At 31.8% G+C, this 19988-nt stretch overlaps 3 protein-coding genes across 6 annotated transcripts in view; 2 read left to right on the forward strand and 1 right to left on the reverse strand.

The window, feature by feature from the left end:
• Positions 1-1623: 1623 nt before the first annotated feature.
• Positions 1624-14683, forward strand: LOC115879412 (putative vacuolar protein sorting-associated protein TDA6). 2 transcript variants are annotated; one of them, XM_030896238.1, is made up of 5 exons: positions 1624-1818; positions 7888-8094; positions 8158-8376; positions 9513-9779; positions 14372-14683. In XM_030896238.1, exons 1-5 carry the CDS (start codon positions 1734-1736, stop codon positions 14671-14673), a joined length of 1080 nt encoding a protein of 359 aa, XP_030752098.1. In that variant the 5' UTR covers positions 1624-1733; the 3' UTR covers positions 14674-14683. The 2 variants fall into 2 exon arrangements, with proteins under 2 accessions (XP_030752098.1, XP_030752097.1); XM_030896237.1 differs by lacking the exon at positions 1624-1818 and adding an exon at positions 2001-2115.
• A 1025-nt stretch (positions 14684-15708) lies between these two features.
• Positions 15709-16556, forward strand: LOC115879276. The gene is made up of 4 exons (XM_030895993.1): positions 15709-15865; positions 15916-15979; positions 16035-16142; positions 16200-16556. Exons 1-4 carry the CDS (start codon positions 15791-15793, stop codon positions 16457-16459), a joined length of 507 nt encoding a protein of 168 aa, XP_030751853.1. The 5' UTR covers positions 15709-15790; the 3' UTR covers positions 16460-16556.
• Positions 16557-18529: 1973 nt separating this feature from the next.
• Positions 18530-19988, reverse strand: part of LOC115879122 (early endosome antigen 1-like) — a 38288-nt gene continuing 36829 nt past the window's right edge. For 2 of the 3 annotated variants that reach the window (XM_030895780.1, XM_030895782.1), the window contains exon 10: positions 18530-19054. In XM_030895780.1, coding sequence (XP_030751640.1) covers positions 18624-19054 — 431 coding nt within the window. In that variant the 3' untranslated portion in view covers positions 18530-18623. The remainder of the gene's footprint in view (positions 19055-19988) is intronic. The other variant, XM_030895781.1, reaches the window with a different exon arrangement.

Below are 19988 nucleotides of genomic sequence, written 5' to 3' on the forward strand. Positions count from 1 at the left end.
TCGGAAAACAACCACTTTCGATACAATAATTTATCAAAAACGTTAAAGGCTTTGATATATCTCCCGAAATTATTTTAATAATATCCGAGCTAATATTGTCATAACCAGGAGCTTTTTTATTTTTTAGATTTTTATTATGTTTATTATTTCGTCTTCGCAAGTTTGACGTAAATACAGACTGTTTTCCAGACGGTTTATATCACAGGTAAATGTGAGAAAATTTATCCAGTTTGTATGTTAATGGAAATTGATCATAATATAATGGAGTATATATAATGGATCATAATATAATGGAATAATGGAATATGTCATCGATCGTTATTTTCACACCAACTTGAGGCCGTTTTTTTATTCATATGGCATATACATTTGAATAAAAAAGATAACGAAAAATTCTATTATTATTTATACAGGGTATCAAAAAAAAAGTGTACCAAACTTCAGTGAATCTACAGATAAAAAAAATAGAATGTTTACGCGGATTACGATGGTATAATCCGCGAAGTTAACTTGCAGATTTCGAATCCTAATTACGTATGCAAAATATGAGAGCGGGGTTAATTTGATGGGAGTTAGAGTGCCAGATTGACTGTACTAATAGAGTAAGTTCAACAAATGGCATAAAAAGCTAGAATTTTTTGACACGCTCTTCATTTAGCTCGAAACAGTGAACGGCTTTCAATATATTTACGTTTAAAGGATCACTTTTAATTAGTAAGAATTTTAATGGAGTGTATTAATACAACTAACAATATAATTACATATACCAGATATGATCTAAAAAATTACAAGATAGCGTTTCAAACAAGGGCTGTATACGATTTCTGTAAAGGCTCTAAATAAAATACTGCACCAAACTTCAGTGACTCATCACTGAAGTTTGGTGCAGTATTTTATTTAGAGCCTACAAAGAAAAAGTTCCTATGAAAATATGCCTTAAAATACTTCCTGAGTAAGTTACAGCCCTTAATAGCATTTACAGCCCTCACTTGAAATTCAATATGATCGAGAAAAAAAATGGTGTCAGCGATGGCTATGAAATGAGGACCGCTGTCATTATTGTAATTTAAAAACCACAAATTTAATGTCATCTTGTATTTATAAAAAACTAAAATTTGCACTATTAACATGATTTATTATTTTATTGAGTAGATACAATAAATTTATCCAAATATCAATATTAAATGAAAAAAATTAATTAATTAATTAATTTCTAAAAAAAAGCCTGTCGAAAAACCAAACAAAATTATTTTCTTTTGATTTTGACCGAACGGATTTAGAACAGAAAGAACTTGGTCCCACTTTCACACGCTCTTTTTTAATTCTAAAAAAGTAGCACTACCGATCTTTTACGCGGTTATCACGTCCTACTTATACATCGTTTCTTCTCACATTTAGTCCATCAAACAAAGAAACAACATACAACACGGGTATCAGGTGATTTTCAATCGTTGATATCGATTTATAAGGTTCGGTCAGGTCAGTTAATGCTCTCTCCTTTTTTAACACACGGAAAATAACAGAAAGAGAAAGCATACCGTTGAAGTTTAATTGAAAAAATGGTGGGGAACAGCTTGAAGAAATTTAAAATGTTTTCTTTGATCGAGAAGAAGAAAAGAAGAATCAAAACAACGGTTTGCGGCATTTGTAGTGGATAATGGAGATTTTTATTAAACAATTTAATAAAATTAATAAATAAAAATAGAAGAAATGAGCATGGTTTGGGTGAAGAGATGTTTGGAAAAGTGGTTTTATTTATTTATTTAATAAGTTTCAATGTTTTTCGTTGTGCGGCCGATTGGTTTGATACACAAAAAGGTAAGTGAAAAATTATTTTAAAAACCTTTCAGCATGTATTAAAACATTTTTATTAAGAACGTATTCTTTTTACACATAAAAAATGGAAATTTTTAATTGCTTTTTGCATATATCAAAAACAATAAAAAATAAATCAAATTAAATTTTTATGTGTTTTAATATAAAAAAAAACGTTGGACAGAATTGTTGTATTTTTTAAAAAATAAGCAGACATGTTTGCGATAAGGGTTGTATATATTTTTTTATTAAGTTTTACTAAATTATATTGTGCAGCTAAAGAGAAGGGTAATGTTACTGGTAAGTAGCAAAGGCTCTAAATAGTTAGTACTTTGTATATAGGGTGTCAATAAATAAGTGCAAATATTTTCAAGCCTCGTAGATCTCGATAAAAGAAACACATTTTCTCTTTACTGGTAAATCAACCCCCGAAGTTAGATACACTATTTTTAATACCCTGTTTATGTATTTATATGTCACAAGTTTTATATATTTAGTTTACAGCTCTTAAGTGAGGCTTCAGAGTATCCAAAAGAGTATTTTTAGAATATTATTGAACTCTTAGTAGATACCAGGGTTCGGAAGTTGTTAATTAAGGCGTAATTTACCTGATTAACTACGTGTAGTTTTTCTTCAAAAACTACGTCTTTTCCCGTTCATTAACTACATGAAAACTACGTTAATAAACTATGTATTGATATTATTATGAATAATTTTCCTTTGTGTGAGGTGTAATAGAGATAATATGATGTAAATATTATATTTAAAGCCATATTTCTCCTGTTTTCTTAAATACATTATGTGTTTTTAAAGCTTCAACTTATTATAACCTCACCTCAAACCTTTGACATTTAAGTGAAGTTACATACATAGGTTACATAAACTACATCCTCTACATAAACTACATTAATTACATGTGATGTAGTTTATGTAGTTTTTAAAAGTAACATGTAGTTTCCCGAACCCTAGTAGATACCTATACCTATATCAAATTCAATAAAAAATGTATTCAAAATTATTTCATTTTTTAATGAAAAGATGCAGAATTATCGATTTTCTAAACTATTTAATATGAACTGTCCAAATATTGACTCCCCTGTTAGTTTTACAGCGAAGCCGTATATAATTTTTTAAAGGTCTGCATATAGTAAATACACATGCAAAACTTGAACAATTTTGGGCAAGCCGATTTTAACTAAATAAAGAAAAAATACATCTCTTTTCAAATTAAAAGAGAACAAGTAACAAAACCAGACAAATGCCATACCGCTTAGAAACCAAATCAAGTTCAATAAAACCAGTTATACCACAGATAACCATAGTAGCATATACTGTCTCTAAAGCCTTGCAGTAGATTGGAATAAGTTCATTTTTATTTGATTCTTGTTACTTTAATCGTTGAAAACACAATTTACTGTAAAAGCATATTAGTAAGATATTTTAATTGTTAAATCCTTCTATAAAATTCTCCTGTTATATTAGGATGTAGCTATTTTCATAAAATATGAAGCATGTAGTTGCATATTTCATTAATTAATATGTAGAAATTAAAAATACTAAACATTTCAAATAAATGAAACAAAACAATATACCATCCAATCAGAATAACTAAAGAATAAATATTGTTTAAATAAATATAGAGTATTACAAAAGGATTTTTTTTAGTATTGACATTTTGAGAAACTATAAATAATATGTATAATAAACCATTTTTTTTTATATAAATACCGTATGATCGAAAAAAACAGCGTCCAGTTGGCTAGGAAATGACGATCGATGACATTTCCCATATAAATTTACAATAAAATGACAGCGATCCTCATTTCATAGCCATCGCTGACGCCGTTTGCTTTTCGATCATACGGTATAATAAAATTGTTAATCCTGTTAAACCCTATAACAATAAAAAGGCGTTTCTGTGGCAAAATAATTTCAATTTCATTCTTTGGTAGATGGTTATTATTAATTTTGGTTAACGTCATATTTTTTGCTTATGAAGTATCACATTTTCCGATAACTATGATCACCCTTTCCGTTGCATTGAACTAAATAAATTTTGTGCTTCTTTAACTTTTTAAACCATCAATAAATATGCCGTTAATTAAAATTTTATCAATAACAATCTGTCCTTACCTTAGACAAAAAAGGAAATCTATCAAAGAATGAAAACGAAATGACATTACCATATAAACGTATTTTTTGGGACTAAACTTTCAGGTTTTTTTAATTTTCTCTAAAACGAGAAGGAAATTTCGAAAAGTATCATAAGGATTAACCCTTTAAGAACAGAACTATTCTTAACTAATTATTACAAACAATTCTCAAACATTAATTTATATCAAAATAAAACACTAAATCACCACAATACATCAAAACACTTTTACTTTTACACTGGACGCGCGTTTCGCTAACCATGTTAGCATCATCAGCAGATGATTATAAATAAATTTAGTTTATAATCATCTGCTGATGATGCTAACATGGTTAGCGAAACGCGCGTCCAGTGTAAAAGTAAAAGTGTTTTGATGTATTGTGGTGATTTAGTGTTTTATTTTGATGTAAATTAATGTTTGAGAATTGTTGATATATTGGTGTATTGTGGTGATTTAGTGTTTTATTTTGCTGTGTAACACCAAAGGTTCCAACCCTCAACTGTAATTAATTTACATGATTCGGTAATTTTAAAAAAATTTGAACTTTTAAGTTTTTTAAAATTTGTAAAAAAAATTTAAAAAAAAAGAAGTTATTAGGGCCATAATCCAGTAATATTACCTCAAAATATTTTAATTTCTATTTTTAAAAAATATATTAACGTATCATATATTGCAATAATTTCAACATGTACTGTTATTAACCCAGATAACAACAGACTATAATAATGCATTTCTAATGCAAACATTGCTTATGTAATATGATTAAAAGTAATAAAATAAATTAGATTAATCAGTGCTATTACAATGCAGGAATTAACGCCGCTTGCTAACTCAAGACTCTCCATTTGAAGAATAAAATATCGTAACTTTTAACTATACACACTTATAAAACGTGAAAAAAGTTTTAATATGATATTTAATGAAATGAAGCTAAATACAGGGCCCGGCAATAGTGTGTCGGGCATCTGTAGCTCCTAGAATAGAAAGGTTTGCACTTTAGGTTTGCACTTAAACAAATTACGTCTAGAGATTGACCTCACCAAAATGATCACGAATTGTCATTTCTCAGCCCACTTTGACACCGGTTTTTATCACCAGGTACTTCTAATGCAAGCTCAGCAAGGGACATGTAGAGTATAATAAAAAAAAACATCGTCAATATTCATTATTTTATTTCGCATTTCTATCGCAACTTAATTGGCGGTTTTTTTAATCATACGGTATGTTTATTTAAGGACGTACATATTTTAAAGCCATTTAGCGTTTATTATCAGAGGAAAAGTGGGTAAGTAAAATTTAAAAAGGTAATGAACAAAAATTGATAATATAAACAAAACTTTCTCCAAAGGCACCAACCATTTCGATCTGTATGTCGAGTACCGTCGCTTTTTTTTCTCCATTTAAACTATTTATTGTGGTAGATAATTATAAATAATTGATGTCCTAGGTTATGTAAGACAATTTTTAAAAAGCGCTCTGAGCGTAACATAGCGTTACAAAGAATGAGGAAGAGACCATATTTAAGTGACACCAAGTTAATTTTCTATTTTTTTTTGTATTCGTCATAAACTACATAATGGGAATATATGAAACTAGCGTGTACCCGCGACTTCGTTCGCGTCGAATTAATCATTTGTAATGGTGATGATAAAGCAAAGCAAGAATTTCCATTAACACACAAAATGGATAAAATTTTCTTACATTTATGTCAGCATGAGAAAAAACAATATGGCGATATTATTATATAACTTGGTAATATTTGCGGGGTAGTTTCATCTCGTTGGAGTTTAACTTTCGCGAAAAATCCGTTTGCCAAAAATAAGCTTTTTCCGTCAAGCAGTTTAAGCAGAATCGTGGTTAATGAATTACCCAACTTTTTGGAACATCCTGTATGATTTTTTAAAAAATTTCAAAATATGTAAAAAAACAAAATAAATTATGCGGGTCCAAGCGTTTTCCCGAAAGACTAGCCGTTTTTTAAATAACAAATATTGTAATATTTGAGGGGCGTTTTCACCCTCTTGGAATTTGAGATTCGAGAAACCCCTCCTTTTCGAACCTCTCACCCCACAGTCAATCCGTTTGCCAAAAATCAGCATTAAACGTCAAGCAGTTTAAGCAGAATCGTGATTACTCAATGGTCATATTTTATGAAACACCCTGTATAAATTTTTAAAAAACCTTAAAATATGTAAAACAACAAAATAAAATATACGTGTTTAAGAGTTTTTTCCGAAAAACTCACCGGTTTTTAAATAAAAAATATTCTAATATTTGAGGGATGGTTTTACCCCCTTAGAATTCGAGTTTCGAAAAGTCCCTTCTTATTGAACCTCTACACCCTAAAGTCAATCCGTTTTCCAAAAATCAGCTTTTTACATCAAGCGCTTTAAGCAGGATCGTGATTAATCAATGACCAGATTTTTCGAAACACCCGTATACATTTTTAAAAAAATCTTAGAATATGTAAAAACAACAAAATAAAATATAGATGTTTAAGCGTTTTTTTTTCAGAAACTTGACCGTTTTTTAAATAAAAAATATTGTAATATTTGAGGGGTGGTTTCCCCTTGGAACTGGAATTTCGAAAAATCCCTGCTTATCGAACCTCTACACCCTAGAATCAACTTGTATGCCAAAATTGAGCATCTTACGTTGAGTGCTTTGAGCAGGATCGTGATTAATCAGTGAGTCACTTAAGGATTTTATATATTAGTATAGATATAGATAAATGAAAGAATTCATATTAGAACATTATTCTCTACTGATTACCACCCTCTACACTAGAAGCATTTCTAGTTATTACACTTCCCTCTACACTACAAGCATTTCTCAAAATACGTTCAGAAGTATAATCAATGCTTTTCTTATGTTGCGGGGAATATTGGCTTGTCTCAGCCGCAAACAGATCGAAATCGATCAAGAGTGGATTGGGATGATTTTTTAAATGAAACACCCTGTATATTATTGCATTTTTGGCTTCCTTTCGGATCACTTTACATAATCCTATGATATGAGTAAATATATTTTGATAATTTCATAGATATTCTTAATAAATAAAAAATATATAATTTTCAGCATTTCTTAAAAAAATATTAAAAACACAAGAACTGTCTTGAAATCAAAATCTTATTCGTTATTTACTTTAGCTGACCTGGTACTTACTGCTATAAATATGGTAATCGTAAATCATACAGGATATCCAAGATTCTATGCTAAACTTTCTAAAATAATTTTTCTTCTTTTTTTTTTAAATGTCTGATAAACACCCTGTATATTATTTTTCCAATAGATGGAGAATTAAAAAGTTAACATTTTTTGTATTTAGAGTAGTTCAAAATGTTTAACGGTTTCGCAGATATTCGCGGTTTTATATTTCATATGGCATTTTCCACAGTAAATTTTTATCAAAGCCACCCAATGATTTTTCCTTCATATTTTACAAAATCCTATGATATGAATAAATATATTTTGATAATTTCATAGATATTATTAATAAATAAATAAAAAAATATATATATATTTTTGAACCATACTAAAAAAATAATTACAAATACAAGAACTGTCCTGAAATCAAATCTATATTAGGTATTTACTTTAGATGGTCTATACTTACCAATACTTACTTTGCTATAAATATCGTAAACTTAAATCACACAGAGTGTCATTTAAAAATCAAAAGTTGTAGTCATTTCCGGTGAAACAAGAAGTGACCGAAAACAATTCAATACTAAATCTCGTTTTTTTTCTGAAAAAATAAAAAAGTTACAGAAACGTTTATGAAATGTGAAACACTGCACTGTAAAGGAAACCATAAATAATAAAAAATAAGTTGAATAAAAATAAATTTCACAACATTTTAACAACAAAATAGAATCCCAAAACCAATTAATCTAACATTTTTTATTAAATTTTTTAGTAGAAAATTTGGTTAAGCAATGGTCTCCACTAATATGGCTTGCCCCCGACGAAAAATATATGCCCCTCGACGTGGAACAGTTCCTAGAAAACGTAGACATTGCAGACGAAAACGCCAAAATCATATCGCAAAGTAGACAACTTTCCAGATTTCACTCCAAGCGATACAACTCCAAAAAATCATATTTGGTGCCCAGCGTACCTTTGGGTAAGTCAAGAATAATCAGAAAATAAATATTTCAGTTTTGTTTGTAGTGAGATGGGTTTTTAGATGATCTAAAAACCAATTCTTCGTCGTTCTTGTATGGTAAAAGTCCGAAGTTGAGTCCTACGGTTCCTGTTTATGCTGTAATCACCTATTGCAACCATTTTAGTAAAGGAAATGTTGCGAAGAGTGGTTTTAATAAAACGAAATCACCTTTACCATATTTTCACGTGTCTTACTGGATGTTTTACCCATATAATGAAGGAAAAGATGTTTGTTTCATAGGTAATATAAATAAAATAGTTTTCAGTACGATTATAAACGACAATACAAGGTGACACAGTGTTCCGATAAACCTCTATATTAAGTTTTTTATTTGAGGTTTTTATTTTTAAGGAAAATATTCATAGACATTCGTACTCATTTATAATATAAAATACAGGGTATTTAATTTAGAGTATATAGTTAAGAAAATAAGAATACTTAAGTACGCCGCGCCGGTAGGAGAACTTGGAAAATCCTAGCAAATATACAGGGTGCTACAAATTCGAGGTACGAGCATTGATATCTCGGTAACCGTACTAGATACGAACATGGTTAAATCGGGGCAAAGTTGCGCTTTGGGATGTTCACCAAGATGCCATCAAAAAAGTTTTAAAAATTTCAAGGATTTCTGAGTTTTTTTGAAAAAACGGATTTTTTTTTGAAAATCAATTTTATTTTTTTCTGTCGTTGCTTTTTAGAAAATCAAAAAACTAATTGCGCATTCTCATAGCCACACTATTAGGGCTATCTGATAGTATTTTTATATGTTCAAATTAGCTGATAATTTGTGAGATACAGAGGCCAACTTAATTTTTTTAAATACGGACCTGCATTTTTTATTTCAGGTTATGAAAGAACTCGGTCTCCTGAGTACAATGATATGCCACATTTAATTTTTTTTTGTTTCAGGAATTTGAGGAGAATTTATTTAAACTAATTTCAAGTCCGGCTCTGTTTTTTAAATATTTAATCTATTCATCGTTACAATATTGATAAGCTTTCAAACTTAATAATGACGTGGGGTAAAACATTGAATACGGAAAATCAAAGGCTATATATTATTGGATTTTTTTTAAAAGGAATAAAATATCTTAAGGAATCTTAATTTTTATTTATTTTGGTACATTGGTCACCTTGTATAAATTATCTTTACTCCCTATATTTATTTACGAAATGGATACTCTAAAATTCCTGAAAACCATTAATTAATAATACAATATGATCGAAAAAAAAACGGCGTCAGCGATGGCTATGGAATGAAGATCGCTGTCATTTTGTATGTAAAATTATATGGATAATGTCATCGATCGTCGTTTCCAAGCCAACTGGATGCCGTTTTTTTATCATACAGATTACTTAAATAATAAACATTTTAGGGAAATGGCCGACTCCTTTGATTTTTAGCAAATGTTTCGGGCGTTACAAGAAAATGGGAAACCATGTTGGCGACTGGGAGCATATGACATTGTTGTTTTCCGGAAAAGAATATCCTGAAAAACTCTATTTATCGCTTCATGATTTAGGAGCGTATTACACCTACGAAAAAGCCACCAATACTTTCAAATTTGAATCTAGATTAAAGAAAGAAAAGCTCGCACACCTGTCGACAACAAAAGAATTTCCCGAATATGTAAGATTACAAGGTATGTTAATCAGTAAAACACTGGAGAACATTAGTATTACAGTGTGACCCAATGTTTGTAAAAACTGCATAACTGTTTTTCTTTATGAGATGTTCACTCGTTTTTTTTTTGTAAAATATGCAAACAATAGTAGCACACATTTTAAAAATATTTTTATAAATATAAACAGGTTGAAAAATCTAGAATGTCACTTTATCTAAAGAATAAAGAAGAAAACATTCGACCAATCTGTACTACCAGTCACGCATGCGAAACCTGGACTCTTAAAACGGACGTTATCAGAAAACTGCAGGTCGCCCAACGCTCAATGGAACGAAATATGCTGGGAATAACTAAGAAAGACCGTAAAAGAATAGAGTGGATATAACAATAGACCCAGGTAATAGATGTCATCCACCGAATCAAATCCCTCAAGTGGTAATGGGCAGGACACCTGGCAAGAAGGACGGACAACAGATGGACCACATAAATTACAGCATGGTACCCACTAGGAATTAAGAGACCTAGAAGGAGACCAAACTTGAGATGGGACCATGATATTTGGAAATTAGCAGGGAAAACTTGGGCCCGCGTAGCCAACAATAGACCACAATGAACCAAACAATAGCCCAATTAGAAAGAGAGTATCTAAATATGTTAGGGAGGCTACACCATAATTGGAAATGGTTGAATAAGCTGAGAATGATATAATCGTGAGGATGAAACAGATTGTCTCATATTTTATGTTGTAACATGTTTTTGCAATGAAATTAGAATAAAGAGAGGAACAAACGACGTTTGTGACACCAAAACTGAAATTTGGGCGAAGATCAAACAGGCCAGACGTACTTTTGCCTCCATGAAACCTCTCTTCTCCAGCCGAGATCTAAGCCTCCAACTGCGCATACGTATGCTGCGTTGCTGCATCTATCCAGTATTTCTCTTCGGCTCTGAGAGTTGGACACTCGACCAGACATTGGAAACCCGCATTAACGCTTTTGCGATGTACTTGTACCGTCGTATGCTGCGTATATCCTGGATGGATAGAGTGACAAAATGAGGAGGTGCTCGCAGGCGGATGGGCAAAGATAAAGAGCCCCTATCAACAGTGAAGGAAAGGAAGTTACAGTACGTCGCACGGTGGAAAGACCCAATATAAAATGTTGGACATTGACTTAAAAATAAAATTTTAAATTAAATAATTTTGGTAGAAGATTTGAATTACTTAAAGTCCAGACCGTTATATTTTATCCAACTCAAAAAAATATTTTTAATTATATGTCTGTTTGAAAAGTTTCAAATGAAGATATTACACTGACTTAATTATGGTGTTCATTTCTTGTGAAACAACCTAGTTTTATAAAAAGTGGCAAAGACATTAATACTTTTTTTTAACCATACATATTAGTGCAAACGATTGTTTTCACTTTAAAATAAAAGATATATATATATATATATAGTCACAAAAGTTTGGGAGAACAATAATTGTATATAAGAGACACATAAACATTTTTTTGTTACTAAATACTATATTTAGTAGCAAAAAAATGTGTATGTAGAAAAATAAAAAAATGGCCAAAGTTGGCCAAGACTTTATATATGTCACAAGGTAGATTAAGCCTTTCTAATAACGAAACTAATTTAACATCTTGCCCCAGGTTGCCCCCCTCTAAACATTTTCATTTTTTATATTACTAATACATGCTATACCAAAATCAAAAAAGTTTTCAATTCCAATAAATTAATTTAAAATTTTTAGAGTCAAATTATCTTTATTTTTTTATAAATTTATTAATATTTAATTATTAATTGCATAAATACAAAATGACGCTTAAATCAAAAACAGATACAGGGTGCTACAAATATATAGAAAACTTATGGAAAAAGAAAGCGGGTTAAAGTGCAGTGTTGAGCTTTTTTATTTGTAATAAAAATATTCTAGTGCGTTGATTTACTGTTATATTCTTTGCTTATAATAAATTGTACAGGGTGTCCGGCTAAGAATAGCTTTCGGCTATATCTCGGAAAGTATTAGCCGTGAGGCCGGCGGAAAAAAATATTCGTAACTAAAGAGGCCATGAGAAATTGCTGGAAATTATTTTCAAGTTTGTAGAATGGCCACTAGAGGGCACAACTGCTATAAAAAATAAGAAAATGGAGTTTTTACACAATTTTGCCTAGATAAAGGGTAGTATAAATAATAGCTTCATAATCTTCAGTAAATTCTGAATATTTTCTGTTAGCCATGTCACTCTATGCCAAAATAAAGTGGTGGGGGAAAGTTAGATCTACTTTTATTTAAATATTAATAACTCCGGACTGGATGGACGGAATCCAACTAGCGGGGGCTCACTTAAAAGAGCGTTTCTTACTCTATATTATACCATATAAAAAATAATACTAAGCTTTTGAACGTAGACGCTACGGGGCGCTGTCTTACAATTAACAAACATTGCGCGTTTTTTCAAAAAAATGCGATAATATATGTAATTTTAGCTGATAGTAAAGAGTAATAAAAGCTTAAAAAGTCAGTGAAAACCGCATCTTGATATCTTTTTTCAAACCGAACATATTAGCAAAATTATATTAAATAGGAAAATATAAGCCCTTAATTACCATATTTTTATAACACGGTATCAGTAGTCCTAGATCTCAGTGGTAAAATCTAACGCTATTTCTTTTTAAAAAGATTAAAACTAAAACATTCCACGACAGTTTGGCAAAGTTTATAAGCATTTAAAAATTCTAAGATTTTTCCAAAACATACTATATTTTTAGGTCACCCTGTGGATGGTTTGTAATGAGCCAACCACTTTCTTTCATTAAAATTTAAAATTGTTCTGTTTATACATTATTACGGTATATAAAAATAATTTTTTCGTCTTTTGGATTAAAAGTGCTGAGAAGAAAACCTCATGTCCAACCGCTCCCATAAGCTCGTTCCACTGTGCGTCGGTCATATCATGAGGGGTGAACGATACGAGGTGCTCAGACTGGTCATTGAAGGCAAAATTGAGGGCAGGAGATCAGTGGGAAGAAGGCAAAACTCCTAGCTTAAGGATCTGCTTGGTTGGTTCGGAAGAACATCGATTGAAATTTTCAGAGGTGCGGTTTCACGCACAATCATAACCAGTTCGATCGCCAAACTCTGAAGAGAGACGGCGACCTAAGAAGAAGAAGAAGAAGAACAAACTTCTACACTGACCTGAAACCAGTAATTTATTCCACTAAGTTCTAAATGAAGCTTATAGTATTCCTGGGAAGAAAAAAAAATGATGACAAATATACTGCATATGCTCTCTCCCTCTCTATCTTTATTCTTACAAGAGGAATGTATAGTGGTCAGGTGATGTGTGAGGTTTGTCTCCATAATTCCCTGTCTTGTACTTCATGCACAAGCGCCTGCAGTGGCTTGTGGGTGATCTTTGATAGCTGGTCTATCCATCGGGAGGGCGAGCGGCCTCTTGGTCTTCTTCCTGGAACCTTGTATAATGAGTTTTTCCATACAGTCAGTATCCCTCCTCATAACGTGACCGAAATTTTTAAGTATACGTGACTGTATAGAAGTTGAGAGGCGTTCTGTGATGTTCAGTTATTATATTATGGATTCATTGGTTCGCCGGACAGTCCAGAATTCTGAGCATTCGTCGCCAACAGTACATCTCAGTTGCGTCAATTTTTTTTATTTCTGTCTGTCTCATCGTCCAGGACTCGGAGCCATACATTAATATAGGAAATATTAGGCAGTAAACAGGTCTTTCTTTTAAGTGTCATATAATTATATTTTTGTCTCGCCATATCTTTGAGAGTTTTCGCACTGCCACTCTTGTCATTTCACATGTTCTTATTTTTTCTTCTAACGATCCTGTGTTGTTTATAAGTGACCCAAGATCAAGATATATATATATATTGACTTACAACCTTGCAACGACCAATGCTTACTACATCAGGTTTGTTGTTGTTCTGTCTGTCGATAATCATAATTTTTGTTTTGAAGGGATTAATTTCAAGTCCAAAGTTTCTCTCAAAGATTTACCTATTTAGTATAAAAATATGGTGTATATATGTAGTATATTAGCATAAAAATAATGGTGCCCGGTGGCGTAGAGGTACAGGCTCTCGTCTACCAATCTCAAGGTAGTGGGTTCGATTCCCACACCCGGCATTGTATCAGACGACTATTTTTATTAAAATAAAAATAGTTTGGGTATCTAGGTCGACTCAGCCTTAAATGAGTACTTGGGATTCACAATCCTGAGGTAATAATAGGCGGTTGAAGCGTAGAGCTAGCCACATTACCTTCCTTGTATACTGAACGGCTCTAGTATGGCAAGCTGTACCTTGCTACTCCCAAGGCGTTAAACGCTATATACGGGAGCTATTATTATTAGTATAAAAATAAACTTGAATCACTTTGTGAATTTATGAAAATATGTTCAAAATGGACGCTATTATTGCCGACGTAATTTGTAAAAAAATCAGACTAAAAATCTTAAAAAGACACCAAATATGGAACTTTCTAAAACAATGGGTTACCATGCATATTAAAGAAACACCAGAAGTAGATTTATAAATGTTTAATAAAAAAGATATTTATTTCTTTAAATTAATAGGTGGCCATCCAGTCTTATTTGCCGCGGAAGGTTCCCACGGTCTCTGGGCAGCTCCGGGAGAACACGAATTCGTCCGAATCCCAAGCATTCGGGACAAAAACGGTTACGGTACACCCTGGAAAACGTGGGCCTCCATAAAATTTCATCATTCCGGGAGAAGCGCGCCGTTGCCTTGGATGCGCTTCAAAGGGAGATGGGGAAGCCCCAAAAGCAATTGCGTGCTTTCCAGAAAATTCGGGCTCTGCGAGCTCACGGACGGACCTAGAGGATTGCTCAGAGATGATCAAGATTTTTACTGCTAGTCAAACATGTTTTAACTCACTCATTTATGTATATTATGTAAATAAAGATATTTATATTAATCCGGTATTTTTCATTGTTCAAAGTGGAGTTAAGGCAGGGATGTAGAGGTAGGAAGAATGCGCATGATCGTAATCAGAAATTCTGATCGTGGTGGAGAGGTCAGAAAGTAATAGTGATTATAAGTTTCTGGACGGTCATCTTTAGCTGTTAATCTTAAAAATATCTCGTAACATTAATTGAACTACTATCTATAGTATACAGGGTGTGTCAAAAAAACATGTGCCATCTCTCGTGGGGAGATTCTTCACGTAAAAATAAGATTTATTTTTCATATCAACATAGGTCCGATTCTGCTTTGTTTCCTAGCTACAGGGTGCTAAAGTCTTTTTACCGTTTTTACCGTTTCGAATGTATAAATAAATATAAATGCGAGATATTTTAAAGTTAAAAGTGACGACATATCCACCAGGTGCATAGAGGTCACTGGAATATTTTTCTAAAAAAGAGCATGTATGCCATTGACTGTTTTTCTCTTGCTAGCGAAATATTGTCGATTTCGGTCTCCTTGATGAAATAATGCAATTTTATTAATTTGCCTTGACCCAGGTCTAATAGCAACCTTTAAAAATATTTAGTATCATTAACTTGCGAAAGTTTTAAATAAGTTCTCATTGATTCCGCATCAAAAAATATGAAAAAAGTTTCTATAACATGGGTATGGAAATGCATAGTTTTATAGTTACAAGATGTTAAAACTTGTTAAAATTAGATTTTTTACACTAATTAACACTATTTAATAATAAATTATGTAAAATATATAATTTATTAACTTTATTTTAATTTTAATTTTATTAATTGTGATTAATTAGAAATTATAAGCTGCTATTAATACTTATCGATCTCCCTTGTAGATCTCCTTTAATCTTCTCCCTGCCTTATATCTCTGAGTTAGCGTCTTTTAATTCAATATCGAAAATTTTCAGTATATCGATATCCTTATACATCTCTACCAAATTGACAGTGACAATCCCTAAAAATTTGAGGTTATCATAAAAAAAAAGTAAATAAACATTGGAAATAAGAAATAAACTTCCTTTTATTTCTTTGATTTGTAATATGAGTAATCGTGTAGTTGTATTAGGTGAAGCTCCTGAAACAGAGAGTGAAGATGAAGAAGAACCAATTGTTAAGGTATTTATTGGTTTATTTCTTGCCATAAATTTATCTCAGTCAAATTTTAGTTTGAAGTGGTAAATTCGGTGCAAGGTGCTGTTATTCCTGGAGAGGACTCTGAATCGGATAATGGTTAATAAAATCTTTAATAAAAACATATTTCTTTGTTATTATATTAAGTTTTTAGAAAATGATGCCAGTATTGCGAGTGCTGTCTCTGCATTACATCTCATAAACCCCTCAAACGATCCGAACGACAATATTGAATATGACTCGTTATTCCAACAAAAATTAAGTAATATTTTCCTTCATATAAGTGCTATTTTATTCTGTAATGCATGTTAATTTCTAGGAGAGTCAAATAATTCATTGTACAACAATCTGGAACATTTTGTACAAAGTACCCTAAATGAGGCTGGTAAAACTTTGGATTCCGTTGAACAGCAGCTTCTCAAATCGCAAATGACTCTGCAGGGGGCAGTGCAGTCGCTCAAGTCCCTCAGTGTTAATTCTTTAACTTTAAAAAACAAGTTTCATTCACTATTATCTTCAAATTTCTTAAGTAACATAACTAGTTCTAAGAGTGAGAATGCTTGTAGTACTAACCTATAGGAAAGGGATAAAAAGTCTGGTGCAGATTGCTGTTAGTATTTATATGTATATTTATTTATATGTTTCTGTAATGGTAAGAGCTAATAATAAATAAAATTTAAAAATATAGTAAATAAAAGTTATTCTTTTATTGTTGATAACCATAACATAACTTTTGCTTTATATTATCTCTCTTCCTTTATTGTCTGAGTTAAATTAGCTGAGTCCAAGCTAAATTACTATGCTGTCTCTTAGAAAAAAACATTCGGGACACTGACAATTGCCTCAGATTGCATCGTGTGCTGCTCTGTTTTAGTTTTACTTGCTTTTAAGCTTTATTAAAATTTTGTAAAATGCCTTGTGAATAAAAATTTAATGCCGTCTTATTCTGTATTGAATTGGCATATTCGCGTCTTCACGTCGCCAAATGGGAACTTCAAAGGACAAGGCGGAACGTTATAGTGGCACCAATGGAATGTATAGTCGCCACTGCCGCGATTGGTGTAGCATAACCAGAGCATAACGCACCAATTAAGTGGCAATTTGGTGGCGCAGGGAACTTTCTTGGAAAAAATCACTTTATGGTTCCAAAGGATCGTGGACCATGTAGTTCCAAAAAAGTTATTGTTTCTATAAAGTCGCCTTTGGGTAGCTACAATTGTCACTTTATCAATCCGAAGATTTTAAGGGTCCAAACGGGTAGGGTTGGCCTAATATGTTATTGTTCCCGGTACTTTGTGGAAGCATATGGAACTATAAAGTATTTTTCGGATAAACGGGTATATTTTTTTCATGACTTTTTAGACGAACAGCCAAATGGTATATGGTGTTAATATGGTGTTTTGAAGCTAAATATACCGTATGATCGAAAAAAACGGCGTCCAGTTGGCTTGGAAATGACGATCGATGACTTTTCCCATATAATTTATAATATCATAAACATAAGCCATCGCTGACGCCGTTTTTATTCGATCATACGGTACCTAAATTAAAGTTTTTTTCATTGTTATTTTTTTATTTCTGACGGTGGAATTTTATTTTAAAGTTTGACCCCAGTTTCAAGCAAATTATTATTATTTTTTTAATCTTTCCCCATTTTGGTCGCAGTTACTTAACAGCTACGAATATACGACGTAGCCGCCGATGGTCACCGCCCACTTTGTAGTGGCTTTGATAGTTACGTATACTAGTTACGTATCTACGTATAGCAGTTATAGTAAACGCCACGAATGTTTGCTAGAAGTGTCTAGTTCTAGCAGTCAACTATTAAGCTTGACCAATCAGGTTGGTTAGCGTGGTTATTTGGAGTGTGTTAATTCATTTGTGTTTGAAAAAAACTCTAACGTGATTGGTCGGGCTTAACAGTTGCCTGCTAGGGCTAGACACAAGTATGTTTGCTTAATGTTTGGGAGTGATTCATCGGTCGCTACCATATGAACTAAGATTAGTTCATATGGTTCAAGGTCACATAAGTAAGTAATTCCAGTGCCGTGGTGTTTCAAGTCATATAATAATCAATATATTATAATCTGTTGTAATTTGTTGTTTTAACTGTCAAAGTCTTGTCAAAACATATTATTGGTTATAAATATAAAATGGAATGCCCCATTGGTCGCACTGCAAGCATACCAATGGACTGACGCACAAAAACGAATCAATCAAAGAAACGCGATATAGTATCGTCTTTGTCAATCACGCTAACATTTTAGAATAAGTAGGAGAAGCGCAGGCAGATGATTAGACTGGGCCTTTAAAAACCTACGTCTGCGGTAAAAAATTACGTTTTTAATGTAAAAATGATAGCGCGCGTGTCGATTATAACTTCATCAAGCGATGAATCACTCCCAAACATTCGTGGCGTTTATTATACGTATCTGCCACTATAAATGCTAGTTGGGTTATCTCATCAAGGAAATCGATAAAATATCAAGATATTTATATCAAGATAACTTTTAATCGGTCTACACAATTTTGCTAAGAAGAGAAAAAGTCAGTAGCGCACATATTTTTTTAGAAAAATATTCCAATGATATTCTCCCTACCATACAATCTACATTTACAACAACATAAAAGGAAATCATTAAAAAACTATTGAAAGATTACTCTTTTTATTTACATGATTATGTGATGTAGAAAGTACAAAAAAATATAGAACATAGAGAAAAAACATAAAGCTATTGTTTACTTATTTTCTTGGAACATGTGGCTGACAACCACACGCCAATTGTTTCATTGTAGAACTGTGAATGGTTTTCTGACTAAATTCCTGCAAGCTCTCTTTAAAGATCTCGACAGATTCATTTTCTAGGAATTTAGGACATGGGCAATCGTCTGAATCCGTAGATGAATCTACCAGGGTCCTTGACATGTGTTCTGAGACCTCCTTCTGAGTGTCGGAATAACTGTACGAGGGGTTACTCATTTGCGATCTTTGCTTAAATGCTGATCTAAAAAAAGGGGCCTCGTTCATGCTGTACTGTGACATAATTTCCGCAATGCACGTACATTCTCTCGTTTCACAGGTGACACATTTTTTGCTTATGGTCGACTCGATGTTCGACAAACTCTGCAATATTTCACTCGCTATAGCTTCCACAGATTGGCCTTTTATGGGAGCTAAAATATATATAGAAAAGTATGTACTTATACGTTTAGACAGACATAGACTAGACATTCCTTTAAAAAGTATAAAATTTATTGTAATATATTGTACAGGGTTCTTCACGGTGCGGCATCGGCATACGACACGGAGTATTGTAGCTAAACGATTAGATTTTTACAAATTGTAAGTTTTGGGTTGATTGAAGAACTATTAGAGCTACAATTTTAAAATATTTTTACAAGATACAGAGTGTCCCAAATAAATAAAAAATATCAAAGTTGTATTTTTTTAAATGGAACACCCTGTATATTATTACATTTTTAGTTTCTACGATTAAAATAAACGTAAATTTGATTAAGGTTTATCACACTTAAACCTTACCGTTTTTAAAATATTTTCAATTTTGTGAAATTGCAGTAAAAATTTTCCTCCAAGGGTATCAGAGTTTTTAATACTAAATATTTACTGAAGTTTATTTATTGATCAGTTATTGGATTGCAGTAATAAAAATTATACTACCTCATATAAAATGGAACACCATAGTATATTTTAAGAGAATCAGGTGCACAATTTAATTGTTTATCAAATTGTATTATACTATTTTTTACCTGTCCCTCATATACCCATGAAATATTGACATTTTAGATATATTGTATATGTAATGACTTTTGTAATGACTTAATGTATATTGACTTTTTAAAGCAACAAATGTACAGAATATAACGATATAACGATAATATTGCTAGCCCATTTGTATATAAAAAGAAAACTATTTAAATATTTATAAAAGAGTTAAATATACCATTATTTCCGCCCAAATATTAATTAACTACATACTTAATTGTACTAGTTAATAAATTATTCTCAATAAATGTGGATTTGAATCAGAAATCAATATAATAATAAGTTATGAAAATGAACGTCTCTGTTGTTATAAATATGCATTCG

This window comes from Sitophilus oryzae, unplaced genomic scaffold (genome assembly GCF_002938485.1).
Source record: "Sitophilus oryzae breed Bouriz unplaced genomic scaffold, Soryzae_2.0 scaffold_1576_pilon_pilon, whole genome shotgun sequence".
Lineage (NCBI taxonomy): Eukaryota > Metazoa > Arthropoda > Insecta > Coleoptera > Curculionidae > Sitophilus > Sitophilus oryzae.